The sequence below is a fragment of the Thunnus albacares genome, chromosome 20, assembly GCF_914725855.1.
Source record: "Thunnus albacares chromosome 20, fThuAlb1.1, whole genome shotgun sequence".
NCBI lineage: Eukaryota > Metazoa > Chordata > Actinopteri > Scombriformes > Scombridae > Thunnus > Thunnus albacares.
This window is the reverse complement of record NC_058125.1, coordinates 10,560,940-10,581,698: the sequence shown is the minus strand read 5'-3', so window position 1 is coordinate 10,581,698 and position 20,759 is coordinate 10,560,940. Positions and strand designations below refer to the sequence as shown.

At 39.3% G+C, this 20,759-nt stretch overlaps 2 protein-coding genes across 3 annotated transcripts; both read right to left on the bottom strand.

Annotated features, from left to right (window-relative positions):
- Positions 1-169: 169 nt before the first annotated feature.
- On the bottom strand, positions 170-3,132 carry csf3a (colony stimulating factor 3 (granulocyte) a). The gene is made up of 5 exons (XM_044337861.1): positions 3,077-3,132; positions 2,387-2,571; positions 1,256-1,363; positions 1,023-1,163; positions 170-932 (listed from the first exon to the last, which is right to left on the bottom strand). The coding sequence occupies exons 1-5, from the start codon at positions 3,090-3,092 to the stop codon at positions 741-743; spliced, it is 642 nt and encodes a 213-aa protein (XP_044193796.1). The 5' UTR covers positions 3,093-3,132; the 3' UTR covers positions 170-740.
- A 6,457-nt stretch (positions 3,133-9,589) lies between these two features.
- Positions 9,590-14,543, bottom strand: lrrc3ca (leucine rich repeat containing 3Ca). 2 transcript variants are annotated; one of them, XM_044337817.1, is made up of 2 exons: positions 14,070-14,543; positions 9,590-11,002 (listed from the first exon to the last, which is right to left on the bottom strand). In XM_044337817.1, exon 2 carries the CDS (start codon positions 10,917-10,919, stop codon positions 10,125-10,127), a length of 795 nt encoding a protein of 264 aa, XP_044193752.1. In that variant the 5' UTR covers positions 10,920-11,002; positions 14,070-14,543; the 3' UTR covers positions 9,590-10,124. The 2 variants fall into 2 exon arrangements, with proteins under 2 accessions (XP_044193752.1, XP_044193751.1); XM_044337816.1 differs by having other exon boundaries at positions 14,076-14,543.
- Between the last annotated feature and the right edge of the window lie 6,216 nt (positions 14,544-20,759).

The window sequence follows — 20,759 nt, the reverse complement described above, 5'->3', positions numbered from 1 at the left end:
ACTTCTCTATTACAGTATTAGGTTCTGAATTTTAGGAGTAGTTTCATTGATGACATAGCTCATGCGTAATTGTGACCCAGTGTGCCAGTACCAGATGTGTCAAGAGTGCATTGTAATTGCCAAATAGGAACAAATCCCTTTCAAGGAATTTTTTTTTTTTTTTTATTGAAAGACAGAATACAAAACACAAACTTGTACAGTAATATTAAAAATAAGATTCATACAAAAATAATTATGTGTAAAATTATACACAATGTAGTATTAGTCTTTAACGTACCCCCTTGTGTGAGTTTTAAAAGTAAATATTTTATATTTAAGCCAATGCTGATAATCTTCCAGCTTTGCTTTTCATCTTTATGAAACAACGGAAAGGAATTGTAAGTGTAGTTTCTGGCTTGTTTTATATTGTAGACATTAGTTGTTCATTTTTGTCAGGGGCTGAAGGATGATTTAATTTTCAATTATTGCCGTGTAATATAGGCTTAATGAAGTTATTTCAGGCTGAAAGAAGTTGCCTCAGCTGTCAACAACAAAAAGCTGAGGGATCAAAAGCATAGCTGTCAAAAATAAATACCCCAAATAAATATTCAGTACTACATTTCCATAAATAAATTAATAAATAGAAATCAGTTTAAAAAAATAAATACATAAATAAATAAATACCACAGTAAAAAAATGGCAGGATGATGTACATTTTTTGCACTTGAGCTAAAAGCAGACAGATTTAGGCACATATTTGGTTAGCTCTCTGTCTCTTCTTCATTGCTCTGGTCCAGACTCCTGAGGTGGCGGATCATGTCCTGCCCAAAGGACTGCAGCTGCACTAGAGTCAGGTGTGCTGCCACCTGAACCTCATACTCCCCTGGCAGACGTAAGGCCACAGGGGTCGATGTTGGCTGCACCACAGTCTCTGTTGGGAGCATTTTCAGCATCTGTAAGATATACAAAAAACACATCATGAAGGTGCTATAAAAAATCAGAAATATTTAACAGAACAGATTGATTCAGAAGTGTTCTGCTACCTTGTTGATCTGAATGCCAAGGTCTCTGATGTCAGCTGTTAATTCAGTCACTTTGTCTGTTTTCCCCAGCCGAGGGGAGACCGAGCTCAGCATGTCGCGGTGCAACTGAAGACCCTCAGACATCCGTCTCAAACTGGTCTCCTGTGTGGGAAAGAACACCAACAAATCAGTCATGTTGTCTTTCTTCAGCTTGTGTACAGTTAAAGAACCGATTCCCCCTGAATGGTGCTTACCAAAGAGAATTTTTCTGACACAACTTTGAGTACAGGAACAGACGGGATGCCAATGTTGGTTGCCATTATCCCAAGCTTTGCATTATCTGAGGAATTGAGTTGCAGAGTCTGTGGTGAAGACATAAAGATGTTATGGATAGATCACAGCTTGGAATACAACAAGAAACACACATTAACATCATATGATCTTGTAGCCTTGTATGCTAAGTTTAATCAAGAAAAGCAAAAAGCATGTAAGATTTCAGCAGATTTAAGGCCGACATAAAACCACACAGGCTCATTTTAGCTGATTCACTGGTTTCATTTTCCCACTGCTTTAAAATCAGATAGTGAATACTTGTGTTATAACACCTACTGCAAGTTGTACTGTGACCATTACAACTGCATTTAGTAGTCACAGCATACAACTGCAAGTGCATTTACTCAAGTACAATTTTGAGGTATTTTACTTGAGTATTTCCATTTTCTGTTACTTGATACTTCTACTCCACTACATTTATTTCACAGCTATAGTCACTAGTAACTTCACAGATCAATATTTTATGCATTGTTACAAGTAGATTAGACTATTCAACAGTATAAGGTGTTAAAGTGAGCTCTACCTTGACAATATTAAAATGCTGCTCACATGTACATGTCAATGAATCAATATTCCATTCATTTATAAATAACACTCTAAATTGGGTCATCTTACATAATCAGTACTTTTACTTTTGATACTTTTAAGTACATTTTGCCGCCAATACTTAGTAAAGTAGACTTTTACTAATTGAGTAATTAAGTATTTTTTCAATGTGGTATTGTTACTTCTCAAGTAAAAGATCTGAGTACTTCTTGCACCACTGATAATAATCAGTACATTTATTTTTTATATCCACAGCCTCTAGAATACACAATTCACATGGTTTGCTCCATTGCCAGTAATTTGGTGATGAATGAAAATATTTCAGACATGAACGCATAAAAGAGGCTTTTATCAGAGACACAGTGCTGATTCAATGCAGTCTGAAGAAGCCCTTATACGGGCCCGAACAGACTCATCACATGCAGCAGCCCCGAGGCTCTTGTCTAAATAGATTCAATCAAAAACACAATTATGCGTCGCTAGGACGTGTCTATACTTTATCTCACCTCTATATCAATGCAGGATTTGTGCGTCTCGGGAATGGAGAGCAGGATCTTTTCTGTTAAACTGCGGCTTCTTTGCACAATTTCCTGAAATTGCAGACTCGCAACAAGTGTGCTCTGTGCGTCGGAGAGCTCCGGCAGAGGAGCGCTGCAGACGAGGTCGGTCATGTAGTAGAGGACAGCGAAAACTGTAAGAGGAGAAAAATCAAAAAGAGTCGGTGCCGATGTAGCATCAAAACAATCCCTTCCTGTACATCCAGCACAGTGCTGAGTGTATGTGTGTATGCGAGGACGAGCGAGGAAGACAACAACAGAACAAAGCCGGAATGTCTCTTCTGCAGCTCCTCTGTGCTGCAGCACTAAGCATGCCCTCCCCTCACAGGCTAAAATAGCTACATGAGTTGACAATATTCCCTGTAATATGAACCCTTAAGCCAAAAGTAGCTGCAGTACTTAAACATAACCAATCTGACAGTTAAGTTATATTACATATGACATATTAAGTTATAATAAATACTATCTACTTAAAAAAAAAAAAAAAAAAAACAGGTCCAGATCATTTAAACTTTGTAATAATACGACTTAATGCTGATTAAATAATCCAGATCCTGAGCAGCAGCTTCAGAGTGTCTGCTGTGTCAGGATGATGGTCTACAGAGATGAGAGAGCAGAAAGCGTTGCCACTTTACTTACCAATCAGGATGTGCATGGCCTCTCTTAGGGGGATGTCTTAAAGTATTGACCTCAAGTGAACACTAGTCATGATTGATTGGGCACACGTATGTTTATATATATAGCGGCCCCCGTGCAGATATTCTGGGTTTTCCCATTATTTGGTCATCTGTCTCATAATGAGTAACTGCATATTTCCATTAAATTTACAAATTTAGGTTCAGAGGGCTGTACGTTTTTAGAAGCACCAGAGTTACATAATTTAACATTTTGGGTCACAAAATAATAGTAAACTTTATTTTTTTTAATATAGCATCTTTCCAACAGAATCCATCACAAATTACTTAACACAAGACAATGAAATGAAATTAAACGGTAAAACAAAGAAGCTAATAGTTAATAACAATAAAAAGAGTGACACAGGTTACAAAGATGTAGGATAAAAGAACAAATATTTGAAAATGAAGGGTGAAATTTATATGACTCTATATTTGTTTTCTATTATGCAATAACGTTTTCAGCCCAAGCCTCCAACGTAACACAATTCAAGACTTTCATTTTGGGAACTGGAATTCCTTCATTGCTGACTTTTTACATTGATGTAATACGACTAGTGTCATATACAGAGAAACAGAGAGGGAACAGGCATTTCCTTTTTCACGGTTACAGGGCAATTGAAATTGAAAGTGCTTAAACAATTTAAACACAACGTTTTCTGGAATCTGTTTCTTTTTGTTTTGTTTTTGAGGAACCTTTTGTAAAAATATCACTATGACGTGTCTGGTCATCATGATTCTTGGAGGGCGACTTGTGGGTTTCGCCTTGCCATCAATACATTGGAAATTTTGACATCTTGATGCCTGTAGCATCAAGATGATCAAACCTCAATAAAGATTATTTTTACATTCAGTGTGATTATTAGATTGTTGTCCAAGCTGCAGCAATGCGAGAAAGGTCTAGAAATTATATTAGGATTTTTTTATATATATATATATATATACATTCTATTAAATGTATTTAATATTCTAAAACACACACACACAAAATCATGACAGCACCCAAATCAAAAATCGCAGCCATGTGACCACATACATTGCAAGACTCATATCATAACACAAAACATCACACAGACTGCTATTAGTTTACAGAAAAGGAAGAGAGCAGAGAAAATAAAATGAAATGAAGGTTAATTAACCCCTATGTAGTAAGTCTGAAATTTCATATGTTCATTAACTAAAACTGACTCTTTAAGTTAGCAGGGAGACTCTCCATCACTTTAGGTTTTATCTTACATGAAGGGTTCTTGATCCTTAGAGGTGGCCATAGAATCAGGGACTTCACCAGACCTGGACATTTGTGGTGTCTACAGGTACGGTACTATTGAGCAGTGAAAAGACAAAACAAGAGTGCCATCTAGTGGAATTATATGTTTATTTGTATGTTTTTTTCTAAAATTAATCTCAGCTGTGCTGCTGTGCTCTGCAAAAAGGGGGTTGCTTGCATTTCAGTCACAAACCTCTCGAAGTTGAAAGCACAATGAAAAATATGATGTTTTTAAAATTAAGATATAACTCTAATTTATTAGAAATATTAAGTTTTCAATCCATCTTTGCCTTAAGGCTCCATATATAATTTTACCACCTCAGTTTATCCATTCAAACCCTTGTTTCAAAAATTCCAAACACATGTGGTGGGAGTTATGTAATCACCTCATAAATCAGCCCTGTGTCTCCATTGTAGCAGATCGCTTTGCTTCATGCTCTGACACGAGGCCCCTTGATCAGTCAATGTAGCTATGTTACATCTGGCCATGCTTGATAGGCTATGAAGTGAAGCTGTCAAATCTGATCCCTGAAATCCACACTGGCCTGATCTCCAATCAATCCTGCATATGAAAGGAGGGCATTATTCACTGCTGACGGGGCCTCGCTCCGTGGCCCTGTCAGTGACCCAGTTGGAAACATCATTTGGTTGTAACAGAGGAACAATGTGCTATAGCTCACATTTGGCCCGACAGGGAAAGGCTGCACAAGAATATCCTGCCTTTTTGACCCTTAAACGCATGCATACTAATGCTTTATTTGATCCATAAATGTCACCTTTGTATCTGCTATAGCTGTTATAACTCTTCACTGGAGCTGCCATTACAGAAAATGGAAATAGTATGATGTGTTGGTAATCTGTGAAAAGCCTTGAGGTATTGACAGGAATTTAAATTAAGGTTCTGTGGAGATGAACAATGCTTGGCTCTTCAACAGGCTTTTAAAAGATGGACCCACGCCTCAATCTGGCAGGATTCAAGAAGTAAAGAGGGGGATTTAAGATGGCAGGCATCCACTAAGGAAACAGAGAGAGGTTTTACATTCAGCCCTCACTTCTTAAATCTATCATTTTTGTGTTGTACAGCTACTTTTTCAACCTACATTAGAGGGCAGGAAGCCATTAAAGAGTTTAGGGAGGCAAAAGAAATGACCCAAGTAAAGAAAAGAGGTTTTAGAGTTCATCATGGGTCCTGGGACCACTTCTAATGTTCCTGATAATGATCATTTTGATGAAAGGTGTGAATATCAAATACTTCCATCTAAAAGGATCTAAGTAGACAAGTAAATGCCTACATTTTTGTACTAAAAGCATTTATCCTAAAATAACTTTCAATAAATGTTCTTTCAGAGCATCAGTCCAGTGAACTGAAACCTTTGCCCTCTGGTCCTGATGTATCATTTGTGTTTCTACATGACGAACATTGTTTCCTATTAACTAATTTCTCTTTTAATGACAAATTGTCTCATGTGATTTCACATTCGGTGAGAGTAATGCTGAGCTGTGCGGAATCATGGAATTGTGAAACTTGTTTTACATGGAATGCTAACGAAGTCTTTGATAACTGAACTTTTGAAACTGTACGAGTGAAATTAACTGAGGACTCAGAGGGAGGAGGTTTAGACTGGGGCGGATGTTGCTCAGGAAATGATTTCTCAGCAAACATGACAAAGACATGATTTATCACTCCATAAAAACTCTGACTCGAACACATGACACCTTTATCTTAATTTCACATATTAATACACCTCTCGTGTATAATCTTATAGTGGCAATTTATACAGATTAAAATATTTATGCTAGAGCATATATAAGTTTTTCCATGTTCCCTTTTTGCCTTTTATACAGAAGATATCACAAAAGTTGGCTATACTAGTTAATGGATAACATCTCTGTATGTAGAATAGAAAATGTAGAGAAAAATATACACAAATGAACAGTTCACCTGCCACGTGATGACTGTGTCAGCAGAGAAATTTTGAACATACATATCCACATACTTTACGTCAGTTATACTTACAAACCATTAAACCTAACATCACTCACATTTCAACTGTTGATATGCAAAGCTTTAGCTATACATAGTATATCAACAGATAACAACCATCACACTCATTAATACTCATATGTGTCCATATTACAATTTTAATATCTATTTTTTGGTGTGATATTTGTTTATGTGACCACTTTCACATTACAGTATATGAGGCTTATATACCCATATATGAGGATTTATACCTAATCTGATATTGCACTTCTGCTCAGTCTTAAAACTCATTGAATATACTGTTACATAGATCAGCACCCTGAACAGATGCCTTTATGATAAAACATCGCTGTTTTCTGCATCCACTTTGTGTTTTTGGTTCTGTATACTTCAAGTGAGTACTGCGTGTTGTTGTTGATATACATAAGTACATCTAGAGTCAACTTTATTTCACTAATAAATGCATATGGTGAAAACTTAAAGATAAAGGCATTTATTTTTCCTCACACTTACACGTATTCCACAACAGAGGGAGCTGTGTCATCCTAAATGAACATTGTTTTCTCCTCAGACAGCTGTTATCATCTGTCTTTCATCTCCACATCACCCCCCTATAGGAAACCAACAAACGAGACCATCTCAGAGTATTGACTGAGTCCTTGTCACTCTCCTTAGATGCAGCATCTTAGGTGCCACTTACCTTTTTTTTTTTTTGGCTGCAAGAGAAAATCAACAGGAGCCCATGCAGGCCCTCACTGGGAGACCCCATGTGATCTAGGGACCTGGAGACATTTTCACCTGCAACCCAATCCCAAACAGGGCTGTGCTCTACGGGATTGGATGCGTCACTTTATCCCCCACTTTGTGTCCCATTACCCAGCAGTTGTAATGCTCACACCAGTGTAACGTGTCTAAGGTAGCAGGCGGAGCAAGCTGAGCTGGCCTGAAATTTAAATTAACCTCAGTGACATTTCTGTGTGCTAGAAAACAAAGGTGTTACATTACCAGTACCCTCACTACCAGCATGCACACACACATTCACCCTTGTTGTACATAGATCTGAACAAAAGAATGCACACACTAAAATATATTAGCTGAAAGAAATACAGAGACACACATGTCTGTTACTAGATTTATGTATCTCCTCTCGTGGTGAGCCTCCCCTAACAGTGGCTGGTCTCAAAGCCACCGTGTGAGTCTGTTATCAGAGGAAAGAGGGAAGGAGGGAGCTGTGTGTGTGGCAGGAAATGTCAGAGAGAGAGGCTTACCATCTATTTTTCAGTACTGTTGAACCTCCTGCTCATCACAGGAGGCTGTACCTGGGCTTCCTTAAGATTAACTCTGTCAAGATCAATATCATTGTTTTCTGTAAAACAAACTCAGCCTATTAATAGAAACCGTGGAGCATGGAAACTGTTAAGCAGGTATAGGTAGCAAAAAAAGTAACAGAAAAAGAACAAACAAGCACTTCTAAGAATTACTAGAACAGAGAAAATAAACAAATAATTGGTTTAATAGTGAACCTACACACTGCTGGTTTTCTTAAAGAAATACTTTGACATAAATGCGTAAATGTATTTGCTTTTTTACCGAGTTAAGAGAGAAGATTAATACCACTCTCAGAGAGAGTGATATTGATCTTCTCATCTAACTCTTGGCAAGAAAGTGAATAAGCGTATTTACCAAAATGTCTTATAAAAGACTGAGGCGTTGCCTTTGGGAAACAGGCAGTTTGAGGATGAGGTAAAACTGACTTTGGCTGTCATTGCGAGTCCTCTGGACCCTTGCGGCACCCAAAGGGCATTTGGAAAGTGCTTTACCCAAGCAAGGGTACGCCAGGCAGCAGAGAGGGGGGCAGCTGATCCCCCGTGGCGTCCTCCCTTAATTTCTCCTCGAGAATTGGGTCACATAAGATGATGGGTGCATTCCCAGATTTTCTGCTCAAGTGTTTTTTTATGGTCACCATAAATAATATATTGGTCTTGCTCTGCTCTGGAGGCATGTGTGTGTCTGACACAGGGATACCCTTGTTGACAAACCATTTCCCACATCTTAAACATCAAATTTCATTATTCAGCACTGCACTGGGCTATTCTTACCTTGCTCTGTGAAAAAGGCAAGAGCTCATTTTAGAGTGCAAAGTCTGACATGGATTAAATTACATCTCCTTTCAAACACATTTCCCTTTTGTGGTCTCAGTTTGTATTGATGATTTCATCGGAGGAGATACAAATGCATCCTCTTTGCCACGGTCTGGTGAAATAGGAGATTCACATCCCTGGCAGCTCTTTTAAATGGACCAGCAGGTCATGGCCTCATAAATGTTATTTGGAAAACCCATGGGAGTGACTGCATCAGACAATATGGCTCCCAGAGGCACCCTGGGTGCTTATTAAAGGCATGAGAGAGAATGAAAAACAGCACAGAGGGAGAGGCCCTGTCTAGATAACAAGGTGTGATCATGAAGGATTCCTGTGTTCCCTTAATTACTCTGGGTGAAGAGGGGAGAGTAATGCGTGCTTGCTGAGGGGCTTTTCCTACCAGAATATGAAGATCTCATCCTCATTTGGGTTACAAGTCATTTCATGACAGCTGAACTGCGGTAACCTCTAATTCTCTGCTTCTCAAATCAACCTTTTCTGACAATGAGATGATATTGCGTACATAGTTATTGGCTTGTGACTAAGGAATGGCATCTCAATATTGGCATATTATGCTGAGGAGTAACTTCAGAGGTGCAGTGTGTTTCTGATATCAGATAGGCATTGACTTTTATGCCTTTGTAAAGTTTGTTTCTATCTGGTGGCTAACAGGATTCAATCAAATTGTCCTTCACCACTGTGTGACAATGAGTTTCAGCTCATTTCCTCCTCACCAAGCTTACATCCTCCTACATCCTTGCATTTACTAAATCGATTACAATTTCTAATTGCCTGACATGGAGAAACACCCCAGGAAACTGGCTATTTAAAGAAAATTATGAGTCTCTTTAAGGACAATGTAGAGTACTGAGATGTGTTATAGCTTATTTAGGAATAACATTTTTTTGTTATGGTGGCGAGAAAAATCAGCTCTATACAGCAGAAATATCAGGGTTTTCCTCACATAATAATAATGAGTATGAATCTGCTTAAGAGTGATTCAAATTCAAAATACTTTATGCATTTTCTTGCTTTGGTGGAGGCTTGTGGCATTGATTCTAATGTTACATCTCAACAAACAAAAAGAGAAATCCACAAACAGCTATTTTATTGTAAAACATCATTTTACTGATAATATACTGGTGAGTAAAATAAGGATGATTGTAACTGAAAAGAGTTGTACATGGACTGAAGTAACAGTTCCCAACATTAGTGTTGCTTATTCCACTGTTGCTGTTTGATGTTGCCTCCTGAATAATATGTGTGTCAGAGAGGCGCATCAAGGTGCATGCACCACTGAATAAATCCCATTTACATCCCATATTTGGAGTTCACCAAAAACATGCCACTGCTTTTACTCCCTTAGTGCACAGGGTAGACCATCAAGTCAGCCAACAAAAACTCCTAATGGGCCACTGAAAGATGAATAATTCATCTAGGCTAGGTTGTATCGGCCTGGTTTTCTTGTGCAGGTACATGTCTTGTTGCCCACCTTGGCTCCATTACAACAGCTAGGCAGAACTGTCTACAACTGATGATGACCATGTAGTTGTTGTTGTTGTAACTCCATCCTGTTTAGTGAGGGTTACCACTTCAGGTCCAGTGTGTAGTTCCGTCAGCCCTATACCACAGTACTAATGGTGGAAGACTCCTCTGACTTGCCCTGTCTGCTGGGCAATGACTTGAGATACTCCAGGTGTCTGCGGGCATCCTCCTGATTAGCCCTGACATAGTAGACCAGGTAGGAGATGACCATGGTGAACCAGCCAAACATGACGACCAGCATGGCCACATCTGTAGTCCTCTTCATCACCACACATAGATCTATGTCTGGCACCAACAGGAAGGCAAGTCCTTGAACACGTATTTCCTCTGGATCTGAAGTCTGGCACACAATGCCCGTCAATGATGCAGGCTCCAGGTGAACGTGAGGCATAGCCATCTGCAAGTTGCAGTCACAATGCCATGGATTGTTTGTTAAGTTGGCGCGAGCCCGCAGGCCCTCAAAGGACTCAGGGTTAAAATTGACTAACTTGTTAGAAGAAAGGTCTAGGAACTGTAGTGAGGAGCCCAGGCCTCTGAATGCCCCTGGTTCCAGCTGACTTAATTCATTGTGTGATAGATCCAGCTCAACCAGATGAGGCAAACCTGAAAAAGCATTAGTTGGGACTGTAGTGAAGAGGTTGAAGTCCAAGTAGACACGTCGTGTGTCATTGGGGATGTCCTGGGGGATCTCTGTGAGCTGCAGATTGCTGCAGCGCACCGTCTTTCCGCCGCTCTCGCTCTCAGAGCAATAGCAATTCTTGGAGCAACTGGTGGCAGCATGGTGGAAGCAAAAGGTCATCAGCACCAGGCTGTGCAGCAGCAAACACATGACCACTGAGTGGCGCAGTAGCCAGTCTGCCAGCAGGGACATTGTGGGATATGGGCATGCTCCAGGGAGGACCACCTGGATGAAGGGGCTGAAGTACACATCAACTTCCCCAGTAGCTGTTGAGCCTATGATATAATAAAACAACACAAAATCATATTAGGAGTGATGGGAAACAAGCCATTTGGAAATAAAAGGAATAAAACAAGAAGCACAAAATGCTTTCACTACATAAAACATGGGTGATTAACAATACTCTTCAAACGCCTCAGTGTTATTTAACACACAAATTGGGTGTATAGTAGCTTGTTTAATTGCAGTGAGGATGCAGTGGTAATGCTACATGCTCATTTCAGCATGTTGGTGGCCAGAAACAACTGCACTTCTGTTGTATATCTAGGAAAGTCTAAGGATCAAACATTCCCTTCATACCAGCACAATAAACAAGCTAAGAAAATCCTTTGGTGTCACTGTGCTTCTTTTATAATTGACATCCCTGCGGTGCAGGGCTATTTCAGTACACAGGGACTGGCATTAACATAATGATGTGACACCAAGAGGAACAAATGTTCTGAATGAAACATATTGGGCTTTTTAAGGCCAGCTAGATTTTTATGTAGTTTTATATATCATGTTTCCAATTCTTTCTTAAACTTAGCTGCCATTCTAGAAAGCGACCATTATAACTTTCCTAGCTTGGTGTCTGTCAAGCTATGCTGTCGCTAGTCCATAAGGTCAATTAGTCAGCAGTGCAAGTAACACAGGTAGCTAAGATAAAATTACACTTTATATTTTGTATGTAAGCCTTTGGAAATAGCAGGTCTACCCACCCTAACACACTTCATTAATAGCTGATCAGGGCTACCTCCTATCCTGTTACTAATCCTCTTAAGGAAAAACTCCTTAAGTCAGTGTAGCATCAGTGTTGGCTACCCAATCCTTTTGTTGGGGTAAATGCTAATGCTAAACACAGCGCCAAGGCCAACAAAACAGTCAATGTGATGGCCTGTCTTCTTTGAGACAAAAAGGAACCACAGAGTTCAACCAGACTTCTTAATTTCTTCAAAATGGATGGAGACTGAGCAAGATCCACTTACCAAGATTAAAAAATGAAATCGATCTCTAAGTACCTCTGAGTATCACATGACGTTGGGGGGTAGAGGACAGCCTGTAGTGGCATTGGTGGTGGTAGTGTATATGTGTGTGTGAGGGCGGACAGATGATTTGTCTACGAGGCACAGCTAATAACACTCATTGTGTTACTCCCGGTTTAAGAGATGCCTGCCAGACAACCCCAATAATGAGTCATTGGGTGAGATGGAGGTTGATGCACCAGGGCAAAGCACACATGAAGCCTCTGCTATTAAGCTCTGACTGCTGTAATTTGCCTCCATCAGACATGAGATGTTTATCCATACATCTTCATCGAGGCCAGGCAAAGCAACTTCCAAAGGATTTCCCTCTGCACTTAGTGTCAACACGGTGTATGAGCAAGTAAAATAGCATGACAGATGCAGCTTAACAGCCAAGGATATAAAGAGTCTCGCCTAAACTGAATGGGTAACGTTATGCTCCTGCAAAGGCTGTACTTTTCCTGTCACACAGCATGCCAGCCTGGTATTTTGCTGAGAGATAATGGGGGAGCAGGAGCATAAGGTTTTTGACGGAGGAGGAGGAGGAGGAGGTGGAGAAAGCATGTGGGCAAGAAGGGAAATTGGACACACGAGTGTAGGGTTGTGAGAGAAAGAACGATATCAAGAGGATTTAAAGAGAGGGGTAACATTACAATGACAACATTGAGAACACTGTGACACTAATGAGATATCGAGGAAAGGGGCAAATGTTAGTTAGTCACAGGGACAGATGAAGACAGCTTGTGAATGAACAGACATGTCGCCTATGGATGAGATAAACAAGAAAGGGTATAAACCTAATGAGTTGAAGGGTGGTGCATCAGTATAAATCTCAATCAGATTTTCAAAAACTGTACTCCATTCAAAATATGTTTCCAAAGACATCATTAGCAAAAAGACTTTAATTTTACTAATGGTCAATACCCTCACAACAAACACAACCCCGCCACACATTCTGCCATATACTGTAAATACAATAAATCTAAAGACCTCTAAATCAGGTGAGGACATCGTCAGTGTCCGTAAAGTCATTTCTTACTTCTGTGATAAATAACTCTCCTGCTTTTAATTTACACAATAAATACAGCACTCTTGCAGCCAAAGGTCAGTTTTTCGCCTCATAAATTTGCTGCTGTCAGTGCTGCACTGACAAGTCTTTGGCACCTTTGGAAGCAGTAATTTGCACTCAAACCTAAACATCAGAGGCATTAAAAGGCAACACAAAATTAATATGTTTTGTGACATGGTATTTTTCATGTATTAATCTGACCTCTTTCTGGCCCGGCTGTAAACATTGATGTCCTTAACTTGAAACACAGGTTTTTAATGTAACTGTAATCAAATTTCAGTGCTCTTAGCTCCATCCACTCCCGTCCCCCCTACTCAGTGTCAATGTCGATTACTGAAGATGCTCTTTTTGTTCCTTTAGAGCAAAACACTGTGCTTGGCAGATTTCCATTGTACCTGAAGTCTTCATTTTACCCCCACAGAATAATCTTGTTGACTTTACCTATAGAGCAACATGCACGCACACTGTCACAGCAGTGTTAATAGTGTAACAGTGGCATTTAATGTATGTTGGAAATTAGAAAAGGTTTGATCTTATAATGAAAATATCTCGTCAAGATGAACTTCAAAATTCATAATCTCAAGATAAACTTTCTGCTATACTGATCCATTACTTTCAAACTTTAATGTATAGTATTCACAAGCTGAGGACATTTTATATACAAAATGAATGCCAAACAATGGGTTTTGTACCAGTTCCTGCTTAAATTTATATTCTACTCATAAGCAACAAGCATCTGATGGAAAATGAAGTCAAAAGACCGGAGATAAAGACTATGCCTCGTGGGAACTAATAGGCTTCCCCGTGTTAAGTTTTTCTTTCATCCTGTTTTAGTCGGTGGTAAACAGTCGCACAATCCACTGCTTGTTTCCTGCACCAGTCACATATAGAAACCCCTACCAAATAGACTCTCTTTTATGAATCCAAATTGTGCAGAATCAGGCAATATCACCAAGAAAAACATATGCATTTTGATCAGTGAAAAACACACACACTCACGTCTGTGCCGCCTCTCCTCTTCTTCCCATGATGTGTGTCTCAGAAAGTGTCCTCGTAAAATCGTACAGTGCGCTCCCCAAAAGGCGTTTCAGTCAATATTTTGGTTTGGCTTCCATCAGGTCCTCTCGTAGCTCGTTAAACTTGTGCTGGGAGCCGCTGTGGCAGCCACGACGCGCCACTGGAAATGCTTCTACAGTTCAGGGCTCGCTCAGTGCAGCCTTTTAGTTTCCACGCAACCAAAAAACTAGGCAGCATTGCTGGAGCCGGTGCGAATTGTCAAAGGAGAATCCTGTCATTGATGGCGGTGTCTCACCGACTCTGATCCATGTGTATGACAAAAAAAATTAATATTATGCAATGTTGAAAATGGCAGACACACGCGCGCAATGCATTTACGCACAGAACTCGCCTTAATAGCTGGGTATAATTCACGCTGCTGGGAGGATCTGAGAGTTGGAAATGCATTCATGCAAATTTGTAATGGCATGATTACATTCATTTATATGCATCTGTTGATTAGTGGAAGTGAAGTGGCTTTAATGTGCATGTATCAGGTGCCAACAAAGTACCCCCACCCCCACCTCTCATGCACACACACACACACACAGACACACACACACACACACACACACACACACACACACACGCGCACACACACACACACACACACACACACACACACACACACACACACACACACAAATGTGATCTCATACACAGTGCAATGCTCAAACATGGAGCAGTTGAGTTGGGAGCCCACATTAATCATAGTTGATCTGAAGCTTCTTGTTTCAAACATACTGCCTGGCTTACAGGGATGTGGATCTTTGGCTGTCTCCAGGCCCTTTTCCTGCCTGCTGCCCGCCGATAAGGAAGCCCAATCAAATCCACTATGAAAACAGACGTTCATGGGCACTGACCGAGTCTGCCAAGCAGCCAGTCATATGGTATTAATGGAATTAAAATCAATAAAGTAGGCTGCTCCACCCAAACTCCCTCCCTGGTGCTTTGGAGTGATAGACTGTGTGTGATTAACTGCAGCTGTGAGTATTTCTTTCTTTCTTTTTGTGACCAGTTAGAGTCAGATATTACTGATCTCTAACATATATTTTTCATATCCCTTCATAAATGCTCTTGAAAATGAAAATTCCAGGTCTTAGTGTTTCAATTGTATATATCTATCTATGAAGATACAGCCTGGCTTGGCACAAGATTGTGCTTAACATCATTGGAAAAAACAGTTACAACAGTTTAGATACAAAAAACAAATACAAAACCAGTTCTTTCAATAGCAAAAAATGTTCCTGTATGTCATTTAGGATATTCTTAATCACTTGTCAGTTCGTTGGACTCACTTTTCTCGTCTCATTGTGAACTTAATAGTGGAGCATCCAGATCAACCTGCAGGAGATGCAGCTCCACAATGCAAAAGTCAGTCATATTGGGCTACTACGTTTTATATTTTATTTAGTCCTCTGAATTATTTTACTAGTTAGGTTTAGGTTAGCCTGCGTGTAGCGTGTATTCCCTTGGTCTCATTGGTAAAGGTTGATTGATTGATTAATAATAAAACCACCATAACACAGTGGTGTATCTCAGTCCCTATGAGTAACACATGCTGTGCAACATGGTGCTCATTGTTGCTGCTCTGTATTCACTGCTTTGACAACCCCGCGGTCATGACACTGTTCTCGTCAATTACGAGAAGATCAGATAGGTGGGAGAGCATATGACAATGAAACAGCAGAAAATAGGATTACTTTCCTCATCGACAGAGGAGAGTGCACTGGCAATCACTCTTCCCCAGCTTTATCGGATTACTTCAAATGTTCTGCTGCAGTTGGCAGCTTTGTATGCATTATCAACCAAGCATTAGTCCTGATAGACTGTACTTTCAAGTGGATCAAAGTTAGTTTTCCCCCCTTCCCTGACTTTTTTCCTCTCCAGTCTGTCAAGAAACTCAAAGCTGGCTCAGGCTCTCATCTTTTTTACTCCAATACCAGTGCAGGTGGCATACCTGCAAGCGAACATTAATCCATGGAGTCAAAATGCTGAGTGTGAAGTTGGGCTGTGAAAATGCTCGTACCAAAGTTTCTACAATGTCACCTCAACAAGGTGGGAATGTTTTGCCATTAGCCTTTTCTGTGTGCAGTTTTCCGAGTTGCAGTGGAACAAAAGGACTCATATTAATGAGGTATCACTCTCCCTTTCACTCTCATTGTCTAACCCACTTTTTCTTTGCTTGCTCACACATACATATATATATACTTTAGCACACACAAACACACACACACACACACACACACTGTCTCTTGAGTCTGGCTCCCAGCTTACACCTCGTCCCTGAGCAAGATCAAAGTCCTGCCTTGTCTTTGTGAATACAACATTACCCTGCTTTATTTATTTATTTCCTTGCATGTCTTGAACCTTTTAATCAAAAACTGTGAGAAAGGTGTATTAAAAGGATTTACCTGCCACCGCCAGTAACAGGGGGGTCACCTCACCTCATCTTCCCTGTGAGGAGCCTAGTCTTTGAAGTCTGATATCAACTGACATTAAGGAAACAATGGACTGGGAATATGAAAGTGTTGTAGATATTCATTGATCCTTGTTGAGTTCCCCACTGACAGAGATACAGCTGACTGAGACTTGTCAAAAGCTTCTAACCACAAGCTTTGGAGTCTTGAATCTGCAGTAAAAGCAGATTATGAATGCTCCTTCATGCTCCTATGGCATGTTCCAAATGGTTGATGTTGTTTGTAGTTCAAAAAAACAACAACAAAAACATAATTTTTATATTAATATGGTTTAGGGCACTAACCCACTAAACACAAGATACAGCTGAGACTGGGAATTTAATTTGTTTTGCAGTATTGTGGTCATAAACCAAAGTATTGGAGAAATTACACTTTTGACCTGATGATGACGCTAGATGAAAAGTCAGACCACCAAAGTTATCACAATTTATCCTGAGGGGATCATGAATGTCTGTACAAAATTGTGTGGCAATACATCCCAGGTTCTAAGAGAAATTTCACTCATAACCACAAATGTTAACCTCATGGTGGCGCTAGAGGAAAGATGAGGGGATCACCAAAGTCAGTAGGTTTCATCTTCTGAGGATCATGAACATCTGTGGACATTTTCATGCCAATCTATCTGATAGTTGTTAAGATATTTCACTCTGGAAACAAAGTGGTGGGCCAAATGGCATCTGAATTTGATTGATACATTCACAGTCATGATTTATGCATTGAGTCTTATCTCAATCAATACCATTCAGGTCAGGGTACTCTATTTTTCACTCTGCCCGACAGTGAAACTGGTTTATCCAGTCTGCTTCCATATTAGTTATGACCTTGCTGAAGAAAAACTGTTATAAAAAAAAGGGAAACTATAAGATGTTTGATTTGCTGCAAATTTATAACTGTTATGTTTGTGAAACACCCTGTGGTAACATTTCTTATAATAAGTGTGAACAATCAGCAGAGTGACGTCACTGAATTTGATACGTGATATCTTAAATGTTAAGTTTTTATAGTCGCCTGCCAACACAGGATAGAGGTGGCTGAAGCTGTTTTCCACTGCCCTTTTAAAGTAATTAATAACTCTTAGTCCTTCATTGTGTCTCCCAGACATATTCACAATGACAGCCAGGGAGGGGTGTTCACCTTAAAGGTCATGTTATGGACTTCCAAGGACACTGCGTGAAATGTGATGGCTAAAACATGAACCCAAAAACTAAACAGAGTAAATATCCTTCAATGCTGTATGTCAGAGGTTTATTGTACGTGTTATTTTCTTCCTTTAACACTGTTAAAATGCCTGCAAAGGTTATGTTAAAACAATAAATATTCATGAGTTACATTTAAGAACTCACAGGTGCTTTTTGTATGTCATCTAAGGGTTACTCTTTATTTTTCCTGTTCTGCACGATTTCTGTATAGTTTGAGTTATCGAGATTTGTTTTCCTACTTTTAATGTGTCACACACCTGAAAATTGACTGAGCTAAATGCTCAGAATGAACACGAAGCTGTAATTGAATTTTGAAAGTTTCTCTTTTTCATCATTACTTCATTCCAGTTGAGTGTTTTCATATCAGACATATTAAGCTCTACATCATCGAACACCCACAGGAAGAAATGTGACTAGTCTTAGCCAGGAAATAATTACTGAGGAGAAACACTGAGATGAACTCAAGCAAATTCACTTAAACTCATGATGGAGCAAACTCCAGGGGAGAAACACACATCTGCCACGCTAACACAGTTAAGTTTCTCAAGGAACAATCTTTGAGAAAGAAATTAAATAGGGGCAGAGGTGTTATTTGACTCATGTAAGCACTTAACTGTTTGTGTAACAATATTTTTTTGAAGAAATATTTTGATATTTTAGGAAATTTGCTTTCTTGACGAGAGTTAGACGAGAAAATTGATACCACTCTTATGTTTGTATGGTAAATATGGGGCTGCAGTTAAGAGACACTTTGAATAGTTTAGCATAAGCTATATATTAGCTATAAGCTAACTCTGGCACAGTACATCAAATGGTAACTTTTATGTTTAATATTGTACATGGTCCCTTACAAATTAAATAAATAAATAAATAAGAACTAGAAACATGAGGAAACAGCTTACCTGGCTTTGTCCAAAGGTGAACAAATCTGCCTACCAGCACCTGTAAAGCTCCCTAATTAACATGTTATATATTGTTTGTTTAGTCCGTATGCTAAGCTAAGATAACTGTCTCCCGAGTGTAGCTTGTGTATCTCTCCAAAATATCAACCTATTCCTTTAAAATCAAGTAGTGGAATTCAGTTGGATTATCAGGCTATAGAATATTCCAGAATTTGAGCAAAGTGTATGAATGTCAAAAGCAACAATCAAGTGTCAGTTATTTCAAATAGCTCTGTTTTGCTGTCACATGTTGTAACATGAGACCAGCTCTGGTGGTCTTTGGTGGATGGGAAGCCAAGATGAAGAAAAAAAGAAGCATGTTGAAAATCATCCTGATCAGTGTCAATCTTGTCAACCTATATATGTTTCACACATTCCAAGCTCTCTTTTTGAAAGAGCTCTGACATACATGTCAAGTACTCAGTTGGAGGAAGCAGTTGTTTACCTGTCACACTAATATCTTTAAAGCCGCACTATCCTTTTTTTGACAAGGGACATCAAGCTGTTCCAAACAGCGTCTTTAGACAGCTATCAACAGATCTATGACACATGAAGTTTCTTTCTCCCCCACTTCCCCAACAGTCAAGATGCATCAGGCCTCAGAAAACACAGGCCCATCAATAAATAAACAGGAAAGCAGGTGGTACTCAGAGCGTGGGTTTCCATCTACTTTGCTAACGTCTCCCAGCATTTCAGATGGGGACTATTTTTGGATGCAAAGTACTTAGCATTCGCTCTTTCAAACTGCCCACTAGTACTAGACAAGAAGTCTGTGTGAGTGTGTTAAAGGATTAGAATAGTAATGGTAGACTTGAAAATGACAAAACTGTATCCTCTTAAATCGTCTAAAAAGTAAGTATACTGTAGATAGATTTTTACCATTAAGGAATAGCTACAGTTACAGACAGTTCAAGAAATCAAATTATCCACACTCTTGCTGAGACTTAGATGAGAAGATCAATACCACTCTCAAATATAGCTAAAGGCAGCAGGAGATTGTTAGCTAAGCTAACAGAGACTGTAAACAGGAGGAAACTGTTAGCCTAACTCGGGCTGAAGTTACCAGCTCCTCTAGAAACCCACTGATCAACACAATATATCTCATTTGTGTAATCTGTACAAAAACCAAAGTGTAAAGATGACAGTTTTGGGTCCTATGGGGGTTATGTGCGGGTTTATTTCTTGGCTGGGCCCATTGACTTCCTGGAGCCTGGTTGTTACTATGCATTAGCAAGGCACATCAGAATCAGAATCATCTTTACTGGCCAAGTACGTTTACACCTTTATACAGTCTATGGTTTACACATATATTTAGAATTTGACTCCAGTTTAGTGGCTATCAATGTACTTACACACAACAAGATACACAAGGAATGACTATATATAGGTGAACTGTAAACAGAATACAAATAGTGCAAAGAGTACAAGGAGTGCTGAGATATATATTAAATGGTAAAGAAAAAGTGACATGCGTATAGTAGGTGGTTATATGTATATGTATATGTACATACATGTATGGCGCAAAACTCCTTGTAAAACCGCAAATACACAAACTGAGGTTTAAAGATGACCTTTACACTTCAGTTTGTGTACAGATTAAACAAATGGGATATAACATCTTTATTTGTGAATTTGCTGGTAAGCTAATTTTGTATGCTTTTGACAAAGCTAGGTTAGCTGTTCCCCACCTCCTCTTGTCTTTATGCTAAGCTAAGGTTACCATCTCGATCCTGTGCTTCATATTTAACGTTCAAATATAAGAGTGATATCAATCTTCTCATCTAACTCTCGGTAAAAAAGCAAATAAGTGTGTTTGCCGAAATGTCAAACTGCTAGAGTGACAAAGTAATCTGATTATTGTGTTTTGTTAATCCTTTATTTATTTATCTGTTATATATAGAGTCTCTTATAAACAGTTGTAAACAGTTTTGATGAGGTGATGGAATATATTTTGATGGTAACAGTGAATTATATCTCCCAAAAGACAATCAATACTCCCATGTGCTC